Source organism: Podarcis filfolensis (assembly GCF_964270895.1).
Source record: "Podarcis filfolensis genome assembly, chromosome: 14".
NCBI lineage: Eukaryota > Metazoa > Chordata > Lepidosauria > Squamata > Lacertidae > Podarcis > Podarcis filfolensis.
Window position 1 is genome coordinate 34,035,957 of NC_139616.1, and position 27,881 is coordinate 34,063,837.

At 48.8% G+C, this 27,881-nt stretch overlaps 1 protein-coding gene and 1 long non-coding RNA gene across 5 annotated transcripts; one reads left to right on the plus strand and one right to left on the minus strand.

Annotated features, from left to right (window-relative positions):
- Window positions 1–94: 94 nt before the first annotated feature.
- MSS51 (MSS51 mitochondrial translational activator) lies at window positions 95–27,881 on the minus strand. 4 transcript variants are annotated; one of them, XM_083585289.1, is made up of 8 exons: window positions 27,607–27,860; window positions 18,532–18,754; window positions 17,617–17,772; window positions 16,957–17,081; window positions 15,977–16,540; window positions 8,898–8,991; window positions 891–1,165; window positions 101–839 (listed from the first exon to the last, which is right to left on the minus strand). In XM_083585289.1, exons 2-7 carry the CDS (start codon window positions 18,714–18,716, stop codon window positions 937–939), a joined length of 1,353 nt encoding a protein of 450 aa, XP_083441415.1. In that variant the 5' UTR covers window positions 18,717–18,754; window positions 27,607–27,860; the 3' UTR covers window positions 101–839; window positions 891–936. The 4 variants fall into 4 exon arrangements, 3 of the variants coding, with proteins under 3 accessions (XP_083441416.1, XP_083441414.1, XP_083441415.1); XM_083585290.1 differs by having other exon boundaries at window positions 95–1,165; window positions 18,532–18,744; window positions 27,607–27,868; XM_083585288.1 differs by having other exon boundaries at window positions 95–1,165; window positions 27,607–27,858.
- On the plus strand, window positions 1,172–7,462 carry LOC310749051. Its single transcript, XR_014541463.1, has 2 exons — window positions 1,172–1,804; window positions 7,371–7,462. It is a non-coding gene; the product is annotated as an uncharacterized lncRNA (long non-coding RNA).

Sequence of the window (27,881 nt, forward strand, 5' to 3'; positions counted from 1 at the left end):
AGGGGTGTCGTATAAAATCAGTGGTGGCAGGAGGCCAACAGTAGGTGGCACCAGAGCCATTGACAGGCAGAGCCAGCTAATTCTAGTTTCATCTTACCACAAAGATACCAACATTTTCAAAAGCAGTGAGTCCATGGCTTGGCTTTTGAAAAACAGCAGGTCCACAGGAACATTGACCATGCTTAAGAACTTAAGAAGAGCCTGCTGGATCAGACCAATGTCCCATCTAGTCCAGCATCCTGGTCTCACAGTGCCCCACCCCCAGATGCCTGTGGGACGGAAGCCAGGAGGCAGGATCTGAGTGCAACAGCACACTTTCTTCCTGCAATTTCCAGCAACTGGTATCCCAAAGCTCTTCAGCCTCCAACCATGGAACCCATGGGTAGAGCCTGGTAGATCAGGCCAAAGGCTCATCTGCTCCAGCATCCTGGTCTCGCAGAGGGTAGCCAGATACCTGGAGGGAAACCCACAGGTGAGACCCAAGCACAAGACCACTCCTGTGGTTTCCAGCAACTGGTACTCAAGACGCATTACTGTGTCAGAGGCAGAGCACAGACATCATGGCTGGTAGCTTCATGGTTTTTGGCGTTGATGGGAATTCCAGTTCGGAAGGGCCAACATCCACGGCCTCAGAGCAGCTCTCTGGGGTTTGAGGCAGGGATATCCGCCAATCCTACACTGGGGACTGAATCCACAACCTGCATGCAAAGCAGATGCTTCCCCACTGAGCTATGGCCCTTCCCTATTTGCTACCCTTGGAATCTGCCCTTCAGCTGCAAGGACGGGGCCAGCTTTGAGAATGAGCACGCACACAAAACCACCACTTGCGTTCCTGACATCTCTGTCCGCTCCAAGCAAGTAGTTGAACAGATGTGGGGAAATGAAGAAGCCTCTGCTGCCTGGAGTTAGGAGGTTGCTTGCTCTAAGCTTCCCCATCTAATCTCGCTCCTCTTCACCCCCATCCAGCTCTCCTATGTCCAGCTCATCTGGGGGAGCAGACAGCCCCTGGAACATCATGTAGTGGGAGTTGCAGTAGACAGGAGGCTTATTGGGGTTTGAGTAGGCCTGTTCTGGTTTGAGGGAGGCAAAGGGGTTGGCCCCACAGCCTGTGATCTGGGTCTCTAGCTCCATCAAGATCTTGAGCGAATTCTTCATTTCCTGTTCACTGGGGAAAAGAAGGAAGGGGCCTTGGTTAGTGCTGCTAGCTCATTTTCAGTTAGCACTGGCTAGGTCAGTTTAGACCCTGAATGGTTTCAGGTTCCAGATAGTCACTATTTTGGGGTGGAACTCAATCACGTATCGGCCCGTGATAGTTGTGCTCTTATAATGGATGGGGATGTTTTGCACAACAAACCCACTTCCTCAAAAGATCAGACTTTTTGCAATGAAAGCAACAGAAAAACACACTGGAAAGTGTGAAATAACACATGCTTTAACAAAACCTTGCCTGGACTTCATTAGCATCCACTGAATAGAGCTGGCATAGAGTAGTGATTAGAGTGTTAGACTAAGACCTGGGGTTCAGATTCCTACTTGGTTGGTCACTGCCTTTCAACCTAGCCTACCTCAACAGGGTGGTTTTGAGGGTAGAAATAGGAGAATTATGTATGCAACCTTGAGTTCCTTGGAGGAAAGATGGGGTATAAATGTCATAATAAAATTAATGAAGATAATTTTAGGCTTCTAATACATAAAATCCAATTTACAGAAATATTAAAATATAAACATCTATGATTAAATACACAATCCCATCAAAACAATGGATTTTCCACGTTCGTGAATTTTTCTCATTCCTTCCTTTTAGGTATTGTCAGGGAACTGCCATTGGAACTAGAGGAGGAGGCGAGGCTCCACAGCGATGCTGGAGAGGGGCCAAGCAGGGAGAGAGGCAGGTCTCCTGTTGGGGAAGAAAATCAGCGCAACACCAGGGATAGAGGGGGGCCAATGGGGGAAGCAGAGAGCAGGCTCCGGGACTCTTCACTGAACACCAGCGGGGAGAGCACAGGTCCTCCGCTACCCACGCCCTCCCTGCGCAGAAGACTTCCGCGCAGGGAGAGTAGGAGGAGACTGGGCGTCAAACAACTTTTATGTTGGAAAAGGTTTAAGAAACGCCCACTGACGGATTCTGCCAGCGACTGAACAGCCACGGAGTGGATGGCTGTCCAGCGAGAAATGGTTTAACCAGCCAACCTAGCCCAGAGCGGCGGCAACTTACGCACAAGCAACCCCTAAAGCCATTACAGCAATCCGTCAGTCACTGAAGTTGCTTGTGCGCAGCGACAGGCAGGGGAGCATAATGAGTCAAACCAGAGAAGCCGGCGCCATGGAGCGAGCAGCTGGAGTGCAGAATCTGGTGGAGAGGAACCGAGATTTAGAACAGCATGTGGCTCTGCTGACGGCGAGGCTGGAAGAACGGAGGGCTCAGGATGCCATGGTCAGACCCGCCCCCATCGCAAGGAAGGTACCGGGGCTGGTGCACAAGTTTGGGGGGAAGCCCCAGGACTACAACGCATTCCGAACGGAAATAGAGTACACTTTGGAACTGCAGCATGATGACTTTGGGGATGATGGGGAGAGGGTGGCCTACATTGTGGGGCATCTGGAGGATGGGGCACGGGAATGGATCAGGCCCCTAATGGCAACGCAAAATGCCGCCTTAAAAGACGTCAGGAAATTTTTTCAGGCAATGAATGAAACTTTTTCAAGCGAAGTGGAGCAAAATGTGGTTCGACGGCAATTGATGGGGTGCGAGCAGGGGAGCCAATCTGTTAGAGAGTACTGGTCACGCTTTGCGATGTTAATCCACCGGCTTGGGTGGGATCTGGACGCAGAACCCATTCAGATGTTATTTGAGGAGGGGTTGTCCCCAACAGTCAAGGATGAGCTTTCTCGCGCGCCCCGCCCGCAGTCGATGGACCAGCTGACCAAGGCTGTGCTTGCGATTGGAGCAAGACAGGAAGCGCGGGCGCAGGAGAAGAGCGAAGGGAGAGGGGAACGTTACCATGACTACCGCATTCCTGAAATACCGAGGCAGCCTCCCCAGCCGGCTGAGCCAATGGAAATAGATGGCGCGCGCGCGAGGTTTCAAACACCACTGAAGGGTGCAAGAGGGAGGGAAAGGATTGGAAAACCCACAAGAAGTGTTTCCTCTGCCAACGGCCAGGACATTTTGCCAGGGTCTGCCCTCAAAGAAAGGCCTGGCAAGGGATGGTGGGAGCTGTGGGCTGTGAGGGGAAGGGGGAAACGGATCAGGACCAGGGAAACGGCCAAGCTTGGCTGCCAATCAGCAGGGGCAGCAGCCAAGCCAACAACCAATAGAAGTGCCCCAACCAGACCCTCCCAGGGCAGCGATAGCCATAGAAGTGGTGCTAGAACTCCCAAATGGGCACCCAGTCAAGGTGAAGGGGCTGCTGGATTCAGGCAGTTCCTGCAATTTCTTCAGCAAGAGCTTCGCTCTAGAACACCAACTCCACCTGCTGCCTCTGGATTTTCCCTTGCAAGTGACCACCATCGACAGCAGGGAACTTCTGGGAGGGGAGGTGATGCGCCAGACCCCACCAATGAGAATGAGGGTTTCCAGGCACACAAGAGACCATTGCCTTTCACGTAGCCACACTGTCAGGACCCCCAATAATACTGGGAATGAGCTGGCTGTCACTGCATGATCCAGTAGTGGCATGGCATCAGTGGACAGTCACCTTTGGGTCAGCTTACTGCTTGGAACACTGCATGGGGGGGAAACCCCAAGGATGACAGTGGCCAGGGTAGCGGGAATGGCGGTGGAGCCAAAAGGGAAGGTGCCACCCCAATATGCTGACCTGCAGGAGGTCTTCAGCGAGAAGGAGGCGGATAGACTACCCCCCCATAGGCCCTTTGACTGCCAAATCAACCTACTCCCAGGGGCTCAGCTGCCAGTGGGTAAACTGTATGCCATGTCGGACAGGGAGATGCAGGAGTTGCGGGAATTTATTGACAAGAACCTGAAAAGAGGTTTCATAAGAGAATCAAAGGCGGTGAGGGGCAGTCCGGTGTTCTTTGTGGACAAAAAGGATACTAATCAGCCCAGATTAGTCGTAGATTTTAGGGCCCTAAACCTGGTATCAGAACCCGTGACCTTCCCAATGCCCAGGATTGATGACATTTTAACACAGGTGAGGCAGGGGAAAATTTTTACCAAGCTGGACCTCAGGAGGGCATACAATTTGATCAGGATGAGGGAGGGGGACGAATGGAAAACCACCATGTTCACCCCCCTTCGAGTACTTAGTTATGCCCTTCGGATTACAGTCGGGCTCCGCCTGCTTTCAAGCTTTCATGCACCACATGTTGGGGTCCCTGCTGTACAAAAACTGCGTAGCCTTGGACGACGTCTTAATCTATTCTGACAATGAGAAGCAACATGTCAAAGACGTCAGGGAAGTGCTAAAGAGACTGCAGAAGCACCAGTTGTGGGTCAAGCTGGAAAAATGCCAATTTCACACAAGGGAGGTCAAGTTTCTGGGGTACAAGTTGTCAGACAAGGGCCTAGCTATGGACCCCAGCAAGGTGCAGGCGGTACTGGAATGGAAGGCCCCCAAGACCCGGAAGGACGTGCAGAGGTTCCTAGGGTTCAGCAACTTCTACAGGAAGTTCATCAAGAACTTCGCCCATTTAACAGCACCCATCACAGACTGTCTCAGTAGCAAAAAGAAGTTCGTCTGGACAGAAGGGGCCCAGCAATCCTTTGAAAGCCGGAAGAAAGCGTTCGCGTCGGAAGAGCAGCTCCTGCACGTGGATCTGGAGAAGCCCATGAGGCTAGAGACCGACGCGTCAGGCCGGGCCATAGGAGCCGTACTTTTGCAGCCAGGAACCCAGCAAGACAGGAGGCCGTGCGCCTTTTTCTCGAGGAAGCTGAACAAGTCGGAGCAGAACTACACGGTGTATGACCGCGAACTGCTAGCTATCTATGCAGCGTTTCGCGGCACAAGATCCAGGTTTGCATGGATCACAAGAACTTGGAGTACTGGAGGACTGCGCGAGTACTCAACCAGAGACAGATTCAATGGGCACAAGAGTTCTCCAAGTTTTCCTTCGAGATCCGGTATGTGCCGGGAGAGGAGAGTGTTAGAGCCAATGCTCTCTCCCGGAAGCCGGAGTACATGGAAGGAGAGGGACCGCCGGAAGCCCGACACGTGTTTCCCGAGGACAAATGGGTGTGTGGGGGAGTGTTGGTTGGGAAACGAGAACTAGCCGGTCTCACCCGGGACGACGAGTTCACCCAAACTAAAATCAGGGAACTACGGGAAGGAAGGGAAAACCATGGAGAGTTTGAGGAAAAGGAAGGGGTACTGTACTATAAGGGAGCGCTGTACGTACTGGGGGAGACCTTGAGGGGAAGGGTACTCAAACAACTCCACGACAACCCAACAGCGGGGCACTTTGGTCAGCACAAGACCATGCTGCTTGTCACCAGGCAGTTCTGGTGGCCAAGGGTAAGGGAAGATGTACGGGAGTACGTACGGGGGTGCGACTGCTGCCAGAGGGCAAAGGGGGAGAGGGCGGCCCCTGCAGGGTTACTGGAACCCTTACCCACGCCGGGAAGACCCTGGGAGGTCGTGTCCATAGATTTTATGACTGATTTGCCCAAATCAAGAGGGAAGACAGCAGTCATGGTAGTAGTCGATCTACTAACAAAAATGTGCCATTTCATAGCTTGCTCACATGCGGTGACGGCAGAGGAAACAGCCAGATTGTTTGTGGATCACATCTTCAGGTTGCATGGGACTCCCTCGAGGGTCATCTCAGATCGCGGGAAACAATTTACTTCAAGGTTCTGGAGGAAGCTCATGAGCTTGCTGCAGGTCGAGGTGGGGTTCTCGACGGCGAGACACCCGAAAACCAACGGGCAAGCGGAACAAGCGAACAGTATACTCCAGCAATACCTACGCTGCTACGTCAGCGAGAGACAGAACGATTGGGTAGAGAAACTAGCGCTGGCTGAATTTGCATACAATAACGCTGAACACGTGTCCACGGGAATGAGCCCGTTCATGGCCAATTATGGGTGTCACCCCAGGGCCTTCCCGGGGAGGGGGGAGGAAGGGTGGAGCGTACCTGCAGCAGAGCAGTTTGTGGAAGAAATGGAGGCCTTGCACCAGCAACTCCAGATGAATTTGGAGAGGGCCAAAGAAATTTACAAGAGGCAGGCAGACAAGCACCGTCGGGAAGGGGAGACCATACGGGTGGGGGACCGGGTGTGGTTGTCAACCCGAGGGTTACCCTTTAAGGGAGGGTGCAAGAAGTTGCAGCCGAGGCGGCTGGGACCTTTTGAGGTAACCCAGCAGGTGAACCCCGTGGCATTTAGGCTCAAGCTGCCTGACAGCATGAAGTTACACCCAGTGTTCCATGGGTCCCTACTCTCTCCGTACAGGGAGGGGCGGGAATTCCCGGGACGGGAGGGAGAAGTCACCACACACCCGCAAGTAGAGGAGAGGGAACACCACAACCAAGCCACAGAAATACTCGATTCCAGGTGGCGGGGGCGCAAGGTAGAGTACTTGGTCGCTTGGGAGGGAGAACCCCGGTTCGAAGACACGTGGGTTCCCGCGGAGGCAATCAATGACGGGTATCTAGTGGAAGAGTTCCACAGTCGGTTGCCACACAAACCAAAACCACCAGCGAGATTCTGGGAGGAGCAATTTGGCACCACCGATGACGAGGAGTGAGGGTTTTCCTGACTCCGAAGAGGAGGGAGGAGAAGCGTCGGAGAGGGAGGATTCAGACTGGGAGGCCCACCCCGCGGGGAGAGATCAGAGCGGGTGGGAAGCGGGTTTTGAATCCTCTGAAGATGGCGACAGCTCCTTCCGAGGATTCCCCGCATCGTCGGCCGAGGACAGGGACAAAGTTGGATCCAAAGGTCGGGCCGGGGGTGGAGGCGGTTCTGGGGGGGAGATGGCTGTCAGGGAACTGCCATTGGAACTAGAGGAGGAGGCGAGGCTCCACAGCGATGCTGGAGAGGGGTCAAGCAGGGAGAGAGGCAGGTCTCCTGTTGGGGAAGAAAATCAGCGCAACACCAGGGATAGAGGGGGGCCAATGGGGGAAGCAGAGAGCAGGCTCCGGGACTCTTCACTGGACACCAGCGGGGAGAGCACAGGTCCTCCGCTACCCACGCCCTCCCTGCGCAGAAGACTTCCGTGCAGGGAGAGTAGGAGGAGACTGGGCGTCAAACAACTTTTATGTTGGAAAAGGTTTAAGAAACGCCCACTGACGGATTCTGCCAGCGACTGAACAGCCACGGAGTCGATGGCTGTCCAGCGAGAAATGGTTTAACCAGCCAACCTAGCCCAGAGCGGCGGCAACTTACGCACAAGCAACCCCTAAAGCCATTACAGGTATGTATTTATGAATCTTCCTCCCCCACCTTGTTTTAATGTAAGTATGTATCTCGTTATTTTGAAAATTGAATAAAGATAAATTATGCATACACACTTACATAATTAAAACAGGCAATAAAACACAGCAATTGAAATAGGAGGCTTGGGAAGAGATCAAAGGAATATGTGTGCAAACAGATACTCAAAAGTCGACAGAATGCCAATATTGATTTGGCTTCCTGGGCATTCTGCCCTAATGGGACCACACTGGGTTTGGTGACAGTCCTAGGAAACTGAAAATAGAAGGCTCCAGTTCCCAGATTCTGTGTAGCTTCTTATAACTCAAATGAGTTCAGGGCCATCCCCACTATCGGACAAAATGGGGCAAATGCCTCAGGTGGTAGATGTTGGGAAGCAGCTGCAACAGCCCCCTAGCCATTCCTCCTATGCCTCCCTCTTCCTAGTCTGTTTGAATGCTCTGCAGCCTCACCTGCACATTCCTAATGCAGGTTGGACATCCAAATGAGCGGCAAATGTCAAAACGTCCTGGAAGGAGAATAGAAGAGTGGAAGGTCTGTGATTCTGTGGTTAGCGCATCAGCCTTGCCCAGGTTCAATCCCAGGCATCTCCAGGTAGGGCCGGGAATGATTCCTGCCTGAACCCTGAAGAGCCACTGCCAGTCAGTGTAGGCAATATGGAGCTAGAGAGGCCAATAGTCTGAGCCAACATGAGGCAGCTTCCTATGTCCCTGTGAGTTGAAATTTAAACTGAAATACTGTGAATTGAAATTGAATGCAGCCTGCTTTGTGAAGCTAACAGTTACCGTATTTTTTCGCTCCATAAGACGCACCAGACCATAACGCGCACCTAGTTTTTGGAGGAGGAAAACAAGAAAATAAATATTCTGAATTCCAAAAGCCAGAAAGAGCAAGAGGGATCTGGCTTCTGGGATAGCCTCTGGCTGTTCTGGATTCTGGGATAGCCAAGTCTCTCAGGTCCGCAGGATGAAGGCTCCCCCGCCCGGAAGAGGCTCCGCGGGGCTATCCCATAAGCCAGGACAGCAAGAGGGATCACTAAGGCAGAAGCCAGGAGAGGTGCTTCGCTGAAGGGGCGCTGCGCAGAGAGCGAGAGCTGCACAGCGCCCCTTCAGCAAAGCGGGGGGAGGAACAGAAGGGGCTCTGTTCCTCCTCTCGCTTCGCTGAAGGGGTGCTGCGCAGCTTTCCCTCTCTGCGCAGCGCCATTCGCTCCATAAGACACACTCACATTTCCCCTTTTTAGGAGGAAAAAAGTGTGTCTTATGGAGTGAAAAATACGGTACATCTGTCCACCTTTGCCCCCGGTACCAGATAGAATCATAGAATCTTAAGAGTTGGAAGGGACCCCAAGAGTCATCTAGTCCAACCTCCTGCAATGCAGGAATCTCAGCTAAAGCATCCATGATAGATAGCCATCCAACCTCCACTTACTTATCGTCTCTTTTGGCCCTTGGCACCAGCAATGGGGAACAGTGTGGGAGAGGAAGTAGAGGAAAACCTGCCTGTTTACCTGTACACTGTGAAGAGCGAGGGGATCTCATAGTCTCGAAGGAGCAGCAAGGTGGGAAGCCAACTCTCCATAAGGTCATGGCAGGCATGGAAACCTAGGAATGGAGAAGACCGGAAATGGCTAATTTGCATGCAGTGCCCAGGCTGCATTTTTTGAAAGGTTTATCTCGTGGAATTGCCCTTTGCAGTGTGGTGAAACACACAAGAGAACATGTCAGAAGGGTTTCAGCCTAGCCGTCTCCCTGACCCTGGTGCCATTTCTATGTGCCATCATGCATAAGAACATAATAAGAGCTTGCTGGATCAGGCCAGGGACCTATCTCCTCCAGCATCCTGTTCCCACAGTGGCCAACCAGTGGAAAGTCCAAAAGCAGGGCCTGAGCACAAGCACACTCTCGCCTCCTGTGGCTTCCAGCAACTGGTGTTCAGAAGCATCATTGCCTCCCACAGCATAGCTATTATGCCTAGTAGCCATTGATAGCCTTTGTCCAATCCTCTCTTAAAGCCATCCAGCTTGGTGACCATCACTACCCCTTGTGGGAACAAGTTAACTATGCACTGCCTGAAGAAGGGCTTTCTATTGTCTGTCCTGAAACTTCCAACATTCAGCTTCATTGGCTGTCCGTGAGTTCTAGTGTTTCACTTTCTCCATGACATGCATAATTTTAATACACTTCTATCAAGTCCCCTCTTTCTTGCTTTATCTCCAAACCTAGAAGTCCAAAATGCTACCACCTTTCCTCATAGGAGCATCCCTCCATCCCCTTGATCATTTTGGTTGCACGTCTGAACACTCCCCTGCAAGATACAACACACACACACATCCCCATGCGACCGCTTGCAGCATGAAGCAATTCAGTGCAGGGATGGCTTTAATAACCTCATGTGCTATTTGCAGAGACTGGACGCCAGGCAAAGCTGCAGGGCAAGAACTGAGGCCGACTTTCCCTGGATGCCGTACAGATGCCCCTAGCATGATGTCATAACGGGAAAAGATTGCTCAGAGGACATTCTCTGCACCTTTTGCTGGTGAAGAGTGCCAACTTAGCGTGCTTATGCCTTGCAAGGCCGATATGTGAAGCCAGTGCTGATTCCACTTGTACTTCACACCTTTGGCAGAAAGAGGATGGAGGCTGGAAACATCCCCAGCAGGTTGAGGGAGGGAATAGTGAGGGTCTGGCTGTTTGTGCAGCTGTCAGAACAAGGATGCCAAACTCTCTCGCACGTCATAGCTGGGAACCATGGGGGGCGGGCGGTGACACTGCCAAGATCAGATCAGATTGGGGATGGCAGAGCGGGGGACGGAGGGAAGATTAATTCCCAGTTTGCAAAGCCCTCTGACATTTCTGCAAGCTTGGAATGATGTGCCAAGGGAGCCTTGCGTATTCACAAGGGCATCTGACTATCCTGGTACTAATAACTTAATACCTACGGAATGTGCGCCAGTGGAACATGGCCTTGCTCCTGAGTAAGAAGCACCCTTGCAGTGCCGCGTAGTGCCATCGCTGAGACAAGACACATTGCAACATCCTTTACGAAAAGTTTCAGGTTGCCTTCCAGGACTGGGTAGGTAATGTTATGGAAATGCCCAACATTGTGATGGATACGTCATATGTGGCTTGAAATCCCAAAGGACAGTTTTCCGCCTCCCTTCTAGTTTTTTTTCCTTTTGTGCTATATCTTTTAGCTTGCAAGCCTGAGGGTGGGGACCACCTATGTCACATTTCTAAGCCACTCTGGGAGGCCTTTTTGTTTTGGGCTAAATATGATCATCATCATCTTTCCATATATAAAAAAGATTAAGCATAGAACTGACCCCAAATTTCTCAGAAGTCATTCCCCGCTCCCTGATAAAATTTCATAAAATGTCTCTTTCTCTTTTATCCCATCCTGGTAGAAAAAGAAGCCTGCTTTGCAGCATTGTCCCCAGATATCCTCTACTATTCTGTGATGTGTCATCTATCAATCCAGGCCAGCCCAGCCGTGAGGCAAGATGAAGCAGCTGCCTTAGGTGGCAGATACTGAGGGGTGGTGGTAAGCGGACAGAGCTTGTCTTCTGCTCCTGGGTTCAGTGGAGGATGTTGATGTAAGATTCAACAGCTAGTCTGGTCAGCTGTTGTACATGGAGGGGCACCAGTGAAGGTGGGTCCATTAGGTGAATGGGGCACTGCCCCACCAACCTCAGTCTGCCCTCAGCCAGCCCTCCGCTGCCTGCCTTCTTGCTTACCACCAGTCCAGGGAGTGGCAACACCTGCCTACTTCTTCTTCCTCCTCCATCTCAGATCTGCCCTCGCAGAGGAAACGACAACTAATCCAGAATGCGGCAGCTAGACTGGTGACTGGGGGCGGCCGCCTAGACCACATAACACCGGTCTTGAAAGACCTACATTGGCTCCCAGTACGTTTCCGAGCACGTTTCCGAGCACAATTCAAAGTGTTGGTGTTGACCTTTAAAGCCCTAAACGGCCTCGGCCCAGTATACCTGAAGGAGCGTCTCCACCCCCATCGTTCTGCCTGGACACTGAAGTCCAGTGCCGAGGGCCTTCTGGCGATTCCCTCATTGCGAGAAGCAAAGCTACAGGGAACCAGGCAGAGGGCCTTCTCGGTAGTGGCGCCTGCCCTGTGGAACGCCCTCCCACCAGATGTCAAAGAGATAAACAACTACCTGACATTTAGAAGACATCTGAAGGCAGCCCTGTTCAGGGAAGTTTTTATTGCGTGACATTTTAATGTATTTTTAATCTCTGTTGGAAGCCGCCCAGAGTGGCTGGGGAAACCCAGCCAGATGGGCGGGGTACAAATAATCTATTATTATTATTATTATTATTATTATTATTATTATTATTATTGGCTGAGGCATGCTCATAGAACCTAGTTTCTCCTTCCCTGGAGAAACTGAGCAGGATGCAGTTTGGGAAACCCTTGTGGCCATTTTGTCATGTACCGATTGCCCCCACATTACAACGCACCATGATGGCTTCCGGTACGTTTTGTAATGTGTGCGAGGGACGCCCAAGCTGTGTGTGCAGCTGAGCACTTAATGCCCCCCACCACAGCTGCTCTGCACTTAACCAGCTCGATAGTGATAGGTATGCTAACAAGCTGATCAGCCCCTGTCAGGGTCCCTCAGCTCAGCTCTTTAGTGCTCAGTCTAATCCCAGCAGTGAAACACACTGTCAGCAGCAAGCAGCTGACTGGAAGTGGAATAGCTTATGAGACAGCTGGGCAGAATCTGGTGCTTGCTAGGCAAGTTGTGATCCGCAAGGTGTGCTTCTGAGACATCTGGCATCCAGAGGATCCCTCGGGTGAGTGGGATCACCTGCAGGAGGGATTCAAGTGTATAATCTAGGTTTGTGCAATTATTTAATGGTAGTATTGTTATTATTTATTGGATTTATATCCCACCTTTTTTCTCGAAGGAGCTCAAGGTGGCATACCCGGATTTCCCCTTCCTCATGTCATCCGCACAACAACCCTGTGAGGTAGGTTAGGGTGAGAGGCAGTGAGATTCATGGCCTGTGTGCTGGCACAAGAGGCCCTTAGCATGATGGTCTGGTGGGAAAAGATTGCTTAGAGGACATTCTCTGCAGATTTTATTCAGCTTTCCCTGGGAAAACCCGGTGCTTATTGCTGAACTGGAACAAACGCCAATCCACAGAAATCCCGACTGATGTTTGTTCTGATTCAGTAGTGAGCAGTAGGTTCCCCCAGGGAAAGTGGCGGTACAAAAAACCAATCTCTTGGACGTGTGGGTAGAGAACCCAGGACAAACAGAAGAAATCACAAACAGACAAATGAAAACGTGGAGGATCCTGACGCTTTGTCAGAAAGTCGGAGGCTGTCAGAGGCAGTGTGCCAATGAACACCAGTTGCTGGGAATGGCAAGTGTGGAGGGGCCCTGCTTGCATGGGGGCATTTGGTTGGCTACAGTGAGAACACGATGCTCACTATTTTTATTATAAATATTCATAATACAGTGGTGCCTCGGGTTAAGTACTTAATACATTCTGGAGGTCCGTTCTTAACCTGAAACTGTTCTTAACCTGAAGCACCACTTTAGCTAATGGGGCCTCATGCTGCCGCTGCGCCGTCACTGCACGATTTCTGTTCTCATCCTGAAGCAAAGTTCTTAACCCAAGGTACTATTTCTGGGTTAGTGGAGTCTGTAACCTGAAGAGGCTGTAACCCGAGGTACCACTGTAATGATTTGATTTATTACTTGCCTTTCGCCCACAGGTCCCAGGGCAGGTCACACAACAGTTTATACAGCATGAAAACAGTTTAAAGCAAAGTACAGCCTTAGGAATATTTGACGATAGCCATCTTCAGATATCTCAAGGGCTGTCACATGGAAGACAGAACAAGCTTGTTTTCTCTTGCTCTGGATGGTAGGACTCAAAGCAATGGCTTCAAGGTACAAGAAAGGAGATTCCGATTAAACATCGGGGAAAAAACTTTCTGAAAGTAAGAGATGTTTGACAGTGGGATGGTCTCCCTTGGGAGGTGGTGGACTCTTCTCCCTTAGAGGTTTTTAAGCAGAGGTCAGGTGGCCATCTGTCATAGATGCCTTTGCTGAGATTCCTGCATTGCAGCGAGTTGGACTAGATCAGGCATAGGCAAACTTGGCCCTCCAGATGTTTTGGGACTACAACTCCCATGATCTCTGACCACTGGTCCTGTTAGCTAGGGATCATGGGAGTTGTAGTCCCAAAACATCTGGAGGGCCGAGTTTGCCTATGCCTGGACTAGATGATCCTCGGGGTCATGTGATTATGTGAATTCCAGACATGGATGTTGTTGAGCTTTGGGGGGCAAAAAAATTGCTGTTTTTGAGCATTTTCTATGGAAAACAGCACTGCCAACATGGGCTGCCATGCATCTGGATTTTCTTGGACATTTTACCAATTTTCGCCCAGACACTGCTAGAGACAGCAGTATTCCAGATACAGTGGTACCTTGGGTTAAGCACTTAATTCGTTCTGGAAGTCCGTTCTTAACCTGAAACTGTTCTTAACTTGAAGCACCACTTTAGCTAATGGGGCCTCCTGCTGCCACTGGAGCACGATTTCTGTTCTCACCCTGAAGCAAAGTTCTTAACCCGAGGTACTATTTCTGGGTTAGCAGAGTCTGTAACCTGAAGTGTATGTAACCTGAGGTACCACTGTATGTCTGGAATATTCTGTACGTATGGCAACTCTAGTTGATGGCCACCAGCCTCTATTTGTGGGACTAGGTAGTCTTCCACCCCACTATGGTGCAGAGGAAGCAGTATGTTTGGTTTGTTAAGGGCACTTCCATAATGGCTTCACTGCTCAAAAAAGATTACACATGTCTTCACCCTTGGGAAACACCCCCCCCTTCCAAACTGGGAAGGGAGAGTCGCTTGGTGACAGAGCACCTGCTTTGCAAGCAGATGGTCTCAGGTTCAATCACTAGTACAGACAGTTAAAAAGATCAGATGGCAGCCGGTGTGGGGGGGGGGGGACTCTTCTCTGCTGGAGACCTCACAGAGTCCCTGACGGTGAGAACTCCCAGAGGGAGAGCTGTGTTAAAGAGCTGTAGAGGCTGAATTTGAGATTCGAAAAATGAGAAACCCAGAGAACCAAAAGGGGCAGATCCTTCCACCCCTAAGCATAACATCAATAAAATTAGGGCAATTTTATGAAAGCAGCAAAAGGTGACACCAGGTATAGGGCTGGTGGAAACAGTTTGGCGGAAACAGCCCATGGGCCAAATTGGGATCTGTGTTGGGCTTAATTTGCCCTGCTGGCCAGAAGTTCCCTGCCCTCGCTGCTGACAGCACTGGGCTTCAAAGGTAATTAGCTGATCCTAATGTAAAGTTTCCTGCATTCCAAACCAAGCTAGCAAACAGATGAAAAAATGCAAGTCGGGGGTAGGTTCTTATTCACATTGGGGTGGAGATGGACAACTGCTCTTAAGGCTGTTGGTTTGCTGGCATTGTTCACCTACAGATAAAATACTTGGATCTCTCTGTTGCCATTTACTGCATTCCATTTCCAGTAGCTCACAGACAGATTTAGGGATGATCCTAAGAGCGCATTAGCATAAACAAGGATTTCTGAAACTCCTTCTCTCTCCCTTTCTCTCTGCTGGGTCCACAAATATCCTGCAAACGCAAAAGACCAGCTAAAGAGGGTAGCTCAAAAAAACGAAGATCATGGCCATTGGTCCCATCACCTCCTGGCAAATAGAAGAAATGGAGGCAGTGAGAGATTTTACTTTCTTGGGCTCCATGATCACTGCAGATGGTGACAGCAGCCACGAAATTAAGAGACGCCTGCTTCTTGGGAGAAAAGCGATGACAAACCTAGACAGCATCTTAAAAAGTCGAGACATCACCTTGCCAACAAAGGTCCGTATAGTTAAAGCTATGGTTTTCCCAGTAGTGATGTATGGAAGTGAGAGCTGGACCATAAAGAAGGCTGATGGCCGAAGAATTGATGCTTTTGAATTATGGTGCTGGAGGAGACTCTTGAGAGTCCCATGGACTGCAAGAAGATCAAACGTATCCATTCCTAAAGAAATCAGCCCTGAGTGCTCACTGGAAGGACAGACCATGAAGCTGAGGCTCCAATACTTTGGCCACCTCATGAGAAGAGAAGACTCCCTGGAAAAGACCCTGATGCTGGGAAAGATGGAGGGCACAAGGAGAAGGGGACGACAGAGGACGAGATGGTTGGATAGTGTCTTCGAAGCTACCAGCATGAGTTTGACCAAACTGCGGGAGGCAGTGGAAGACAGAAGTGCCTGGCGTGCTCTGGTCCATGGGGTCACGAAGAGTTGGACACGACTAAACGACTAAACAACAACAACAACAAAAGGCTTCATGCACCATTTGTAATGGGAAGGGCTCCAACACATAATACATTTAAAGCAGGCTCCCTCCCACTGCAAAGAGCTGGAGTTTACCCCTGGCAAAGTGAAATTCCCAGCATCCTTAGCAAGTTACTGCTCCCAGGATTCCTATCCAGACATGACGGGGATTGAACCTGGAACCTTCTGCACGCAAAAAGAAGCTCCACCACTGAGCTACAGGGAAGGGACAATGGAATGACATACCTGGGTGGAAGCCAACCACGATGTCAGGCCGAGCAGCCTGCTGGGTCTCCACCTGCGATTCCCAGAAGTCATGATAAAGGCCCTTGTAGCTGCTGAGGTAGACTCGTTCCCGGGGCCCAAAAGCCACCAACGGCGGCCTCATGATGGGCCCATCTACCACGTCAACGCCCACCATCACCACCTCGATGCCCTGGTGCTTTGGAAACATGCGGGAGAGCTCATCGTAGTCTGTCACCCGGGCATTCAGAGTCTCTACGTGGGAAGCTCCAACCACGTGCACCGTGATAGGCTTGGCGTAGGGGTCGAGGTGGAACAGGCACAGCCCCAAGCCAATGGTGGCTGGCCTGGACACAAAGTCCGTCATCACCCACTTGACAGACTCCAGGAGCTCCGCCTCCTCCGGCTTTGGCTTCCCAGCATTGGCCCAGAGGATGTTCATGTAACGCCCCGTCATGATATTGCTGAGCTTCTCCTCTAGACCGTCCTGCATCGAGAAGTAGTCCTCCCAGCCTCTCACCTCCAGGATTCGCTTCGTCCAGGGGCTTGTGGGGAAAGGGATGTCGCCTGTCGGAAGAATCGCAGTGGAACAAAAGCTTCAGATTGACTGGTAGACCTTTGGGTTACTAGTGGGCCTTGGGATTCATTGGTTTGTTTGTTTTTAAGGTGCCCTTGCCCAACCTTTAAGTCTGCCTGCTGTAATACACATATTTTTTATAGTTTATTGTCAGGTAGGGTTGTTTTCCTTTAATTGGAAACTGTGATTAATGAATGAATAAAGAGCATAACCTGATTCTGAACACTGGCCAGCAAAGGATTCGGTGGAAGCCCTGCAATGCAGGTGGCACATCAGAATGGCCGCGGCCATGACTGAACACCCCATAGAGCCATTCTGCCAGTGAAGACACACTAACAGAGCAGCTGAGAGAGGGCAGAGGAAAAAAATACACCAGCACTGAATCTCATGCCCATAGCAGGCTTACCTGTGAAAACAAGCCATTCCACTAGTCGGTCGAGAGCCACCAGTTTCAGCTTCTTGCAGACCTTTTTGTGTGTGGGCCAGTTGGCTCGCTGGCATTCTGAGCTGCAGTAATAGACATTCTGGCACCTGGGAGTGGAAGGAAGGTTGCCATAAGGTTCAGCCTACCAGACCCCACTGGCTTCAATATCCATAGCAAGAAGTGATCTTTATTCACTGCCTATATCTGGACGATCATATCTTGACTTGGGATATGAACGAGCCTTTGCTCGTAGCTGCTTTGCTCTTCCCCTTTGCAGGAACCACAGTGAAGCCAGGAAGCATCTCCTTAGCCGTAGTTTCCTGATTCATCTGGCTGGGAAACAATGGTTGCCTGCTTTGGATCCTAAAACAATTTGTAGCTTGATATACTGGTTTGTTCCAAAGCAGGCAGCCATAGTTTCCTGGTTTGGTCACATGCACATTTATTTGCTTGATGTATTATGCTTAAAAATGTCATCTGGCCCTCCATATGTTGTTGAACTACAACTCCCACCAGCCCCAGCAAAAATGGTCAACAGCAAGGGATGGTGGGAGTTGCAGTTCAGAAATATCCAGAGGGCCAAAGGCTCTCCTGATCTAGGATTTCTTTCATTGATTAACAGTTCTATTATTATTTTTTAACCTTTTGCAGCGCCGCAGGCTTTTAGGGTCAGGCATTGATTCCGGAAGCTTCTTGCACTCAACACAAAACTTGAAAGTGTCCTCCACTTTCTGGAACATCTCAAAATAGGACCGGATGCCAAAATCCGTGCACAGTTTTCTGCCTTCCACTGCAGACCTGTGAAGAAACAGCACAAACAGGGACCCTCTTGTTTTAATCAGTTGTAGGTGAGCTTATTCTGGGCACCTAACAGTGAACAAATGCTCTAAATATACAAACAAATATCAGCAAGGCTTCTTTCTTTCTTTAACTAAGTTTGTTCTCAAAAACAAAACTTGTAGCAACACCATACCAAAACTGTTCATTCAGCTGCCAGAATGTTAGGTAAATGGGGATGTACTGTATTTTTTTATTCTTTCTGTCTTTTTTTAGGATTAGGGGTTCGGTTGTGCATTGTGGAACATGCTGCTTGTGACTGTGGTTTTGTGGTCCAAAACATCTGGCTGGCACCAGCCTGGGGAAGACTGGGCTAGAGACTCTGCAGAGGAAGCAGAAACCTGAAAAACAAGAAAGCTTGTATCTCACTCTTAACAAAAGCAAAATGTTTAACAAGGCATTCTCAAAAGGCCAAAATAAATGTGGATAGTGATTTATAAGGGATCAGGAAATCAGCATGGCCCATGATGAGCAGGATCAGTTGGCGTGTATGAGGCTAAAGAGATATTCCCCCCCCCCCATCTTACTAAGGCTCATATTTCAGCTCCCAGTCTTGGAATGAACATCTCCTGGTTCCCAGAGTGCAGATTCTCACTTGCAGGCCTGGATCCTAACAACTTCTGTGAAGCTATCAACACACACACACACACACACCCAAAACCAGGATTTTCAGCATCCTCTGAAATATCACCCCCACCTACGTTTACCAACAAACCTCACCTGTAGTCATCGTAGCTCTTCATGTTGAGTTTTTGAAGGATGACCTGCGACAAACCTGGGACGTTGCTGTCCATAGCCAGGAAACCCAGAGAGTCCATATTGGGTCCTGTAACAACTGGCGTCTCCTTGGGAGTCTTTTTGGCGCGGCTGGCTTTGGATGCCCCAGCTTTGTTCCTGTGAGCCATCTTTGGGGGTTGTTGGAGGATCCAGAATCTGAATCAATCTGTAAAGGAAGGTTTTTATTTATACCTATTTCTGTATTTATGGGTCATCTTCCAGGAAGAAGCTACAGCAGGGCAGTGGTGCCTGGAGCCCGTTGGGAACGGTAGGATGCAAGGCAGGGAGCCCAACAGTAGGTGGCGCCAGAGCCAACAAGCAGCCAGGTCCAACTACAGTGGTACCTCGGGTTACATACGCTTCACGTTACAGACTCTGCTAACCTAGAAATAGTGCTTCAGGTTAAGAACTTTGCTTCAGGATGAGAACAGAAATCGTGCTCCGGCGGCGCGGCAGCAGCAGGAGGCCCCATCAGCTAAAGTGGTGCTTCAGGTTAAGAACAGTTTCAGGTTACGTACGGACCTCCGTAACGAACTAAGTACTTAACCCGAGGTACCACTGTAATGCAAAAGGCTGAGATGCTTCAGTCAAGGGGCAAAGTGTGCTATGGTGGTGAGAGACACAGGAAAACCAGAGGACTGTACCACATGTTTCATCAAAATGGGTCAACAGGCTCTGTGTCTCAGCTGTTTGATCTCCCTTTCCTATTACCCTATCCTTCCTTTACATCCCCCCTGTCTGTTCTGGGGTGTGGGACAGAATTTATTTTATTTTTATTTATTTCACAAAATTTATATAATGCTTGATTGCAATGATACCTAGAAAGCACTTTGAGAAAAGAATGAAACAATAAAAGTATCAGTTAAGAAACAGTTTAAAATGACTATGTAAAACATTCAAAAGTAATTGAAATCAACAATAAGCTGAAATAAAAACAACCCAGGTGAAAACATTCTGCATGTCTGGATAGCCCTACCTAAACAAAAATATTTTTAGCAGGTGCTGAAAAAACTGAAGTGAAGGTGCCTGCCTGGTATCAATAGGCAGGGAGTTCCAAAGTTTGTGTACTGCTGCACTGAAAGATCAGTTTCTTACAAATGTGGGCTGAGTATTATGTGGCACCTGTAATAGTGCCAGTTCAGCAAACTGGGCATACATGGGGTAAGGCAATCTCACAGGTAAGTTGGTCCCAAGTTAAGGGCTTTATATACTAATAGTAACATCTTGTACCTAGCCCAGTAGGAAATTAGCAACCAGTACAGGTCACCGAGCAGAGGTGTTATACGCTGGCAGTCTCACTCCTACCAGCAATCTGACTGCAGCATTCTGCACTAACTGCAGCTTCCGGATCAAGCGCAAGAGAAACCCCACATAGCAAAATGAGATAGCAAAGCTATCTCTGTCCATTGGCTCATTTGGGACTCTCTAGCTCCTTTGCCTCCTGGGAAAGGAGTGTAGCTCTGCAACTCAGATCAGGTCAGGGGTGTGGAAAGGGTTTGGCTCCATGGGCCAGACCATCCTTATCGGGACGAACCACATGGCTCAAACGTGACAGGTGGCCGGGGTCGCCCACTCTGTCAATCAGATGACATCATTATGACATCACATGAAAGAAACACTGATCATAGGACTGGGAAAGCGCTCCTTTCTCTCCTCCCAAGAAAGAAGCCTGCATTTTTATAGGCATCACTACATGTGCAAGAGAAGAAGTACAGTGGTACCTCGGGTTAAGTACTTAATTCATTCCAGAGGTCCACTACTGAGAAGGCCCTCTGCCTGGTTCCCTGTAACACAGCCAATGCCTGCAAAAAAAAAAGCAGTTTCTTTGAGGCTGGGGGACCTGCTCCCCCACCCACCCAGAGGCACCTCTTTTCCCAGCAGGATCTAACCTGTACTGGCCAGCAATCGAGCTGGGGTTAAAGCCTGCTTGTGTTGGCTGTGCATGCCTCTTCATTAAATGACTGAAAGCCTCAGAGGAAACATATACAGTGGTACCTCGGGTTAAGTACTAAATTCGTTCCGGAGGTCCGTACTTAACCTGAAACTGTTCTTAACCTGAAACACCACTTTAGCTAATGGGGCCTCCTGCTGCTGCCGCGCTGCCGGAGCATGATTTCTGTTCTCATCCTGAAGCAAAGTTCTTAACCCGAGGTACTATTTCTGTGTTAGCAGAGTCTGTAACTTGAAGCGTATGTAACCTGAAGCGTATGTAATCCGAGGTACCACTGTAATCTGTTCCTCCTCCCCTAGCAGTCCCTTGGCCTTCACACATTGCCTGCCGATTCCAGCAGGCTGCCTCAGTGGGAGAGATGAGTGGTTTTGCTAAAAGACCAGCTCCACCAGGCGCCTCCTGCCCCTGAGCTGTTTCAATGCCAGGAGACCATTGTAAGAACGACTATTTAAGAATTGGCACCTGAGTTTGCTTTTTCTCCTCTTCCCTTTCTCCTTGTGTGTCATACTGTTTAGATTGCAAGCCTGTGGGCAGGGACTGCCCTGTTTTCAGTGACTGCATGTAAGCCAGACCTTCTGACTGAAGAATGGGCTACAAATGTTCTATATGAATAGATATCTGGTGGGGCCAGGGACATGCGATTTTGATGCGGCTATCATTTTTTCCAGCATCGCAGGGGGTTGTACTAGATGCCCTTTGGGGTTCCCTTCCAACTCTGCAGTTCTATGATTCCCCTTTCTTTTTTTCTTCCTCTGGCCTGGCATGGTATGTTCACAAAGCAAGCGGATGAGTCTCCCCCAAGGTTAGCTGCGAATACATTCTCCGCCGGCTAACAGGCCTGCCTCTTCTCTTCAGCCTCACACCTGCTCCAGTAAATCATCCCATCATTATATGATACCCACTGGAGGGTGGGCAGGATCAGATTGAGAGCCAGGCATTCGCCTGGCCCCCAGCCAGAAAAACCAGCATCCAGTGACACCACAACTGATATTCACTTGATACTGCGCCTTTCATCCGATGGTTTGTCAGCCTGCTTACAAGGAGCTCAGACGCAGCGGTGGCTGGCGGAGTTGAGGTCGAGCCCTGTAACATGTTTTTTTGTGTGATTGTTGTTGCCAGAGTTCAGGCGAGGTGTGGGTAACCCCCAAGGGAGACAGCTAAGAATGTGCAAAAATCGGAGGAGCTGCAAAGCTGAAATTTTGGAGAAGCTGCAGTGCTGAAATTTCAGGGAGAACAACTCCCACCCCGTTCATTTTGGCTCAGAAATTCTATTTATCTCATTTTTATTATTATAAAAATAGTAGTAGAAGAAGAAGAGTTTGGATTTGATATCCCGCTTTATCACTACCCGAAGGAGTCTCAAAGCGGCTAACATTCTCCTTTCCCTTCCTCCCCACAACAAACACTCTGTGAGGTGAGTGAGGCTGAGAGACTTCAGAGAAGTGTGACTGGCCCAAGGTCACCCAGCAGCTGCAGGTGGAGGAGCAGGGAAGCCAACCTGGTTCACCAGATTACAAGTCTACTGCTCTTAACCACTATACCACACTGGCAGTAATAATGTGTGCAGTCAGATATTCTGAGTCAGTTATTGTCCCAGGTGTTACTATTAGCATATAAAGCCCTAAACAACTTGGCTACCCCGTATGTGCAGGTGGCGCTGTGGTCTAAAACACTGAGCCTCTTGGGCTTGCCGATTAGAAGGTCGGTGGTTCAAATCCCAGTGACAGAGTGAGCTCCCGTTGCTCTGCCCCTGCTCCTGCCAACCTAGCAGTTCGAAAGCATGCCAGTGCAAGTAGATAAATAGGTACTGCTCCGGCAGGAAGGTAAACAGCATTTCCTTGTGCTCTAATTTCCATCACGGTGTTCCGTTGCGCCAGAAGTGATTTAGTCATGCTGGCCACATGAACTGGAAAGCTGTCTGTGGACAAACGCCGGCTCCCTTGGCCTGAAAGCAAATGAGCGCCGCAACCCCATAGTCGCCTTTGACTGGACTTAACAGTCCAGGGGTCCTTTACCTTTACCTTTTACCTATGTGCCCAGTTGACCACTTCAATTGACAGAACTGGCCCTGTTACAGGTGTAAGATAATACCTGTTCTGCATTTGTAATAAATTTATCTTTTACTGTGGCAGCTCCCACACCTTGGAACTCCCAGTCTATTGACATCAGGCAGGCACCTTCACTGTACTCTTTGCAGCACATGCTAAAAACATTTTTGTTCAGGCAAGCCTACCCAGGCAGGTAGAATGTTGGCAGGTGTTTTAAGCTTGTTTTTAGCTTATTCTAGTTATTCTTTGAATGTTGCAAATAGTTGTTTGGAACTGCTTTTACTGATAATTTCATTGTTTTATTCTCTTTCTTACCCGTTTTGATTTTTTCTTTTAACATTCATGCGATATATAAATTTTAATAAAATAGACAGATATTGGACAGATTCACACCATATACTTAAAGCACTTCATTCCACCCCTTCAGGAATCCTGGGTACTGTAGTTTGCAAAGGGCGCTGGGAACTGTAGCTCTGTGCAGGTGAAACTATTTCCCGGGATTCCTTGTAAGAAAGCTGCGTAAAGCTGCGTGCTTTAAATGTGTGCGGAACATGCTTTAAATGGGTGGTGCGGACCTGCCCACGATCTCTCTTGCAGGCAGCTACGGCCTGAAATGTGGGCTTATAAAAATGCTCTGCGTAGCTGAGCCCCTGGATTGAGTTTGACTGCCTGTCCCTCTGCCAGGTCTAAGTGGTTTTTAATTGGGGGAACTTCACTTGCGCTCATGATAAACAGGATCATTTAATTCCAGGCAGCTGGTTTGGCGCTGCTACCCTGACAGTCCCCTGCATTCTCGTTAGACAGCCATCATCCCCCTCTCTCTCAGTTGACAGAAAACAACAATCTCTCAAAGAGAGAGGCACATAGAGGCACAACTTGGAGCCAATGCTACAGGCCAGGTTTCAGCTCATAACACACCTCTTGAAATTCCTCTGGCTCTTTAATTGAGCAAGGGATTTTCTCTGATACCCTTGGATAGAGCTCCTGTCATCGCCGTCCGTTTATTATCTTCTACACCGCCGTGTTTTGGCTTTACAAAGGAGGAAAGACGATTTCCTTTCCCGGCTCTACATTCTGTTTCAGCTGGATAGCTTAAGGCTGCACACACCCCAAACATTCAGAGAATGTTTAAAGCACATGGCTTCGCTCAGAGAAACCTTCAGCTTACCCGTCACAGAGCTACAATCCTCAGGGTCCTTTAAGAACATAAGAAGAGCCTGTTGGATCAGGCCAGTGGCCCATCTAGCCCAGCATCGTGCTCATCGAGCCAGTGTGGTGCAGTGGTTAAGAGCAGCAGACTCGTAATCTGGTGAACCGGGTTCTCGTCTCCGCTCCTCCACATGCAGCTGCTGGGTGACCTTGGGCCAGTCACACTTCTCTGAAGTCTCTCAGCCCCACTCACCTCACAGAGTGTTTGTTGTGGGGGAGGAAGGGAAGGAGAATGGTAGCCGCTTTGAGACTCCTTAGGGTAATGATAAAGCGGGATATCAAATCCAAACTCTTCTTCTTCTTCTTCTAATACTGGCCACCAAGATGCCTCTGGTAAACTGGCAAGCAGGACCCAAGCACAAGACCCCTCTCCCCTTCTGGGGTTTCCAGCAACTGGTATTCAGAAGTATTACAGCCTCCAAACATGGAGGCAGAGCACTGCCATCATGACTAGTAGCCACTGATAGCCTTATCCTCCATGGGTGTGCCCAATTCTTTTCTAAAGCCAACCAAGTTGGTGGCCATCACTGCCTCCTGTGGCAGGAAGTTCCACAGTTTAACTATGCACTGCCTGAAGGAGTACTTTCTTTTTTCTCTCCTGAATCTTCCAACATTCAACTTCATTGGATGTCCACGAGTTCTAGTGTTATGAGAGAGGGAGGAAAGACCTTTCTCTGTCCACTTCATCCACACCATGCATAGCTTTATAAAATCCGATCACGTCCCCTCTTACTTGCCTTTTCTTCTAAACCAGGATTTCCCAAACTTGGGTTGCTTTTGGGACTACAGCTCCCATCATGCCTAGCTAGCAGGACCAGGGAGTTGTAGTCCAATAACAGCTGGGGAACCAAGTTTGAGAAAACCCTGCTCTAAATTTGCACATACCCAAGAGATGCCCTTGTGGAATACTTTATTTTGGCGGGGCAGTGAAGGAGATAAGGGTAGCTGGAGCCAGAGACAGGGGATGGGGGAAGACACACTCAAATGTCAGAGACCAAGATGACAAAAAAGCAGGCTCTGCCAACAAGGATGAGATAGCAATGCTGTTCCAGTCCTGTGCCTTCCCTGGAGCTGGCCAACTGGCTGGCGAACAGAGCTGGGAGGGGCAGGGCAGGGGATGAACAGATGCAAAAGGCACCCCATTAATTGAGAGCTGCACAGGGAGCTAGGAGGTCTCCCGAGCTCACCTTACACAGTAAGCCCAGTGTTTTACAGGAGGGAGAATCCAGCAGTCAATTGTCAAACATTTAGGCATCATGCAAAAAGGGAGAGGAGGGTAAAAGTGGGCACGGATCTGCAGAATAGTTGTACACTCTGACTGAGAGGTATAGATGCAAATTCAGAAAGAATTTTTATAATTGAAAGAGAAATGCAATCCATCTCAGCCTAGTGGAAGAAACTGTGACCAGGTGAGTTGTTTGCCTGCTGTCCAGGTGAGATCTGTTGATGGGCAACTTTAAGCCCGCCCTCCTCTTATGAGAAGATTCACACTATACATTTAAAGCATAGTCAACACACATTTAAAGCACTTGACCCCCGCCACCCCCAAATACTGGGAACTTTAGTATGCTATAGGTGCTGGAAATTGTAGTTCTGTGTGTATAGGAATCACAGTTCCCAGTATTCTTTGGGGGAATGTCATGTGCTTCAGATATGTGTTGAATATGCTGTATGGTGTGGATCAGCCTCTTTAAACTGGACCTGGCCTGGACAGCCCCAGACTCTCTTCTAATGACCCTTCAAAGAGAAAGGCTGTCCTTTTCAAATTTAGACACATGGCTACTGATGTCAAATCAAGATATACAGCTAAAAGCTATGAGCTGAGAAGGGTTCCTCCAGATGACCTATTTATTAAGCATTAAGCATTTGTTTGCATAAAGTTTATGCAAACAAAAGGTTGGATTATATATAATCTTTTATTAACATTTGTTTTGATTTGTTTGTGTAGTGGTCATGTGACAGTGAGCATTCATCCTGTTCCTGCATTCATCCTGATTTTCTTGTGGGGTAGTTTACGAGTCTTCCCAGTAATCACACATTCGTCTCACCCTTTTTGGTGCATTTCCACATCCCTTTTCTAACTGCAAAATGTCCTCTTTCTCCTTTTTAAACAAGAAGTAGATCTGTTGCAACAGAGCACCTGTCTGTCGGGGGTTTTTATGTCTTCCTGCCAGTCATTTACTCTTCCCACACATTTCAATGCATTTCCCCATCACTTTTCAAATGGGAAGAAGTCCATTTCTTTTTTTAAAGCGGATTTTGTTGTGCTCGGGTGACAAAGTCCTTTACTTCACTCTATTTGCACAAAGCTAGATTTCCCAGTGTGCCCTTGAGCCCCTCCCACAAAACACAGACAGTCTGGAGGTGCCCAAATACAGAACGATGGAGACAGGAATAATTAATATATGGGCCTTTCTATACAATAAGATTAGACACGCAGCTGCCTTATGCTGAGAAAAAATACCCATCCATCCAGCACACTGTGATTTGTGATCCGTCAAATGAATAGTTCTGTGAATGAACATAATGAATTTTAAAGGGCAGGTGGAGAAAAGGGGTAAGACTGACAACTGCACAAGTATCTAGTTAGCTGGCAGGCATGCCTGCCATTTATTTTGCACTAGCAAGAGGAAGCTTGGCTCCATACGCAATAGAAAAACTTGCTGCAACGCCTTTTCTGGATGTTACATTTATATGCCCTTGGATAGAGAAGCAGGAGTAAAGTTCTGTTGGACAAAACAGAAATAAAGGTAGCTAACAAAAATTACTTATAGTTACTGGGGCTGCAAAAATATCTTTAATGAAGGTTAATTGCAGTACTAGAAGAACAATTACTCGAACAATTGTGGTTTTTTGTATGTGCGTTTAGATCCATCTACATTACAGTCAGAGGCGGATTTAGGGGGGCGCAACCGGTTCAGTTGCACTGAGCACGGAGCCTTGGGGGTGCAACGGGGCGCTGTAGAGTGGAAGGCGAGAGGCAAAGTGGGCACTGAATGCTGGCGTCGCACAGGGTGCCGCTGAAAATTGAGACCCCACGGTCCGCCACTGCTACAGTTAAGAGACACACCAACCCTCCGTGAGTGTCAGTGACAGTGAGACTGTCTCTCCAAGATTTACCATTTGAATACAGTTATCTGGGAAAAAATTGATTTACAAGTACGTTCATCGATAGCAAGAAGTCAAGAGATATGAAATACGGAGCCAAGCCAAATCTGTTTAAAAAAAGCTTGAACTCCCTATGTAGAAGTTGATATGAAAATATTTATTTTTACTTTTTATTTCTTGAAATTTGTTATCTATCTTTCTATTTTTTATTCTTTGTTCTGTTTCTTTTTTCTTTTTATATTCTCTATTTTTATTTTTAGTTTTATTTATGTATATTTGATGTATTTACGTGTTCGCAATTAATAAAAATAATTTTTTTAAAGAGAGAGAGAGAGCGACACCATCCCTAGGCTGAACCCACATGCAGGGACATGTGTGTGAGTGTATACAAATAAAAACCTTAAAGGGCATTTTTGAAACATATTCAAAAGGCAAAATAGGAGTAGCAATTCCCTACCCCAGAGAGAGAGATAACAGGGATTATTCCTGTTAAATTGAAATTGTTGGAGGAGCACAGGGCATAGAGATTGTGAAAAGCTGATTTGGGGTCTGCCGTTGGGTTGAAGGCAGAAGGACTCAGGGCAGCAACAATGTGCAAGGAGGTAAAAAGGTTGTGAGAGCAAGTTCTGAGAAAATAGAGGAAGTCAAGGTGTTCCCTAATAGGCTATATTTAAAGATCAATGCGCAGAAAGGGAAATTTACCTGCTAGACGTCTCTGCAGCTGGATTCTTCCTCTGCTGCAAATATCCCTTGAATTATCCAGCATTGCTCTCAGCCTCCAACTGCAGAAATGCCAGGAAGAAAATCTCAGTCTAAGAATATCCTGCCAGCAGTTCCAGATCTTGACTAGGAAGGAGGACTCCTTCCAAATGGACAGGAGGGATGGGGAGGGGGGGTTGAACTGAGCTTTCTCAATTGCTCAAAAGTTTGTACAGTATCAGGATCGTAATGAGCCAGCTGCCCCCAACAGGAAAATA

Coding starts and splice junctions, on each gene's coding strand:
- MSS51 (XM_083585290.1), bottom strand. CDS start 18,716: ATGGCTCACAGGAACAAAGCTGGGGCATCCAAAGCCAGCCGCGCCAAA. Junction 17,082..17,616: donor AGCCTGCGGCGCTGCAAAAG/GTTAAAAAATAA, acceptor TTCCACTCCCAG/GTGCCAGAATGTCTATTACT. Junction 8,992..15,976: donor CGTGGTTGGCTTCCACCCAG/GTATGTCATTCC, acceptor CTCCATTCCTAG/GTTTCCATGCCTGCCATGAC.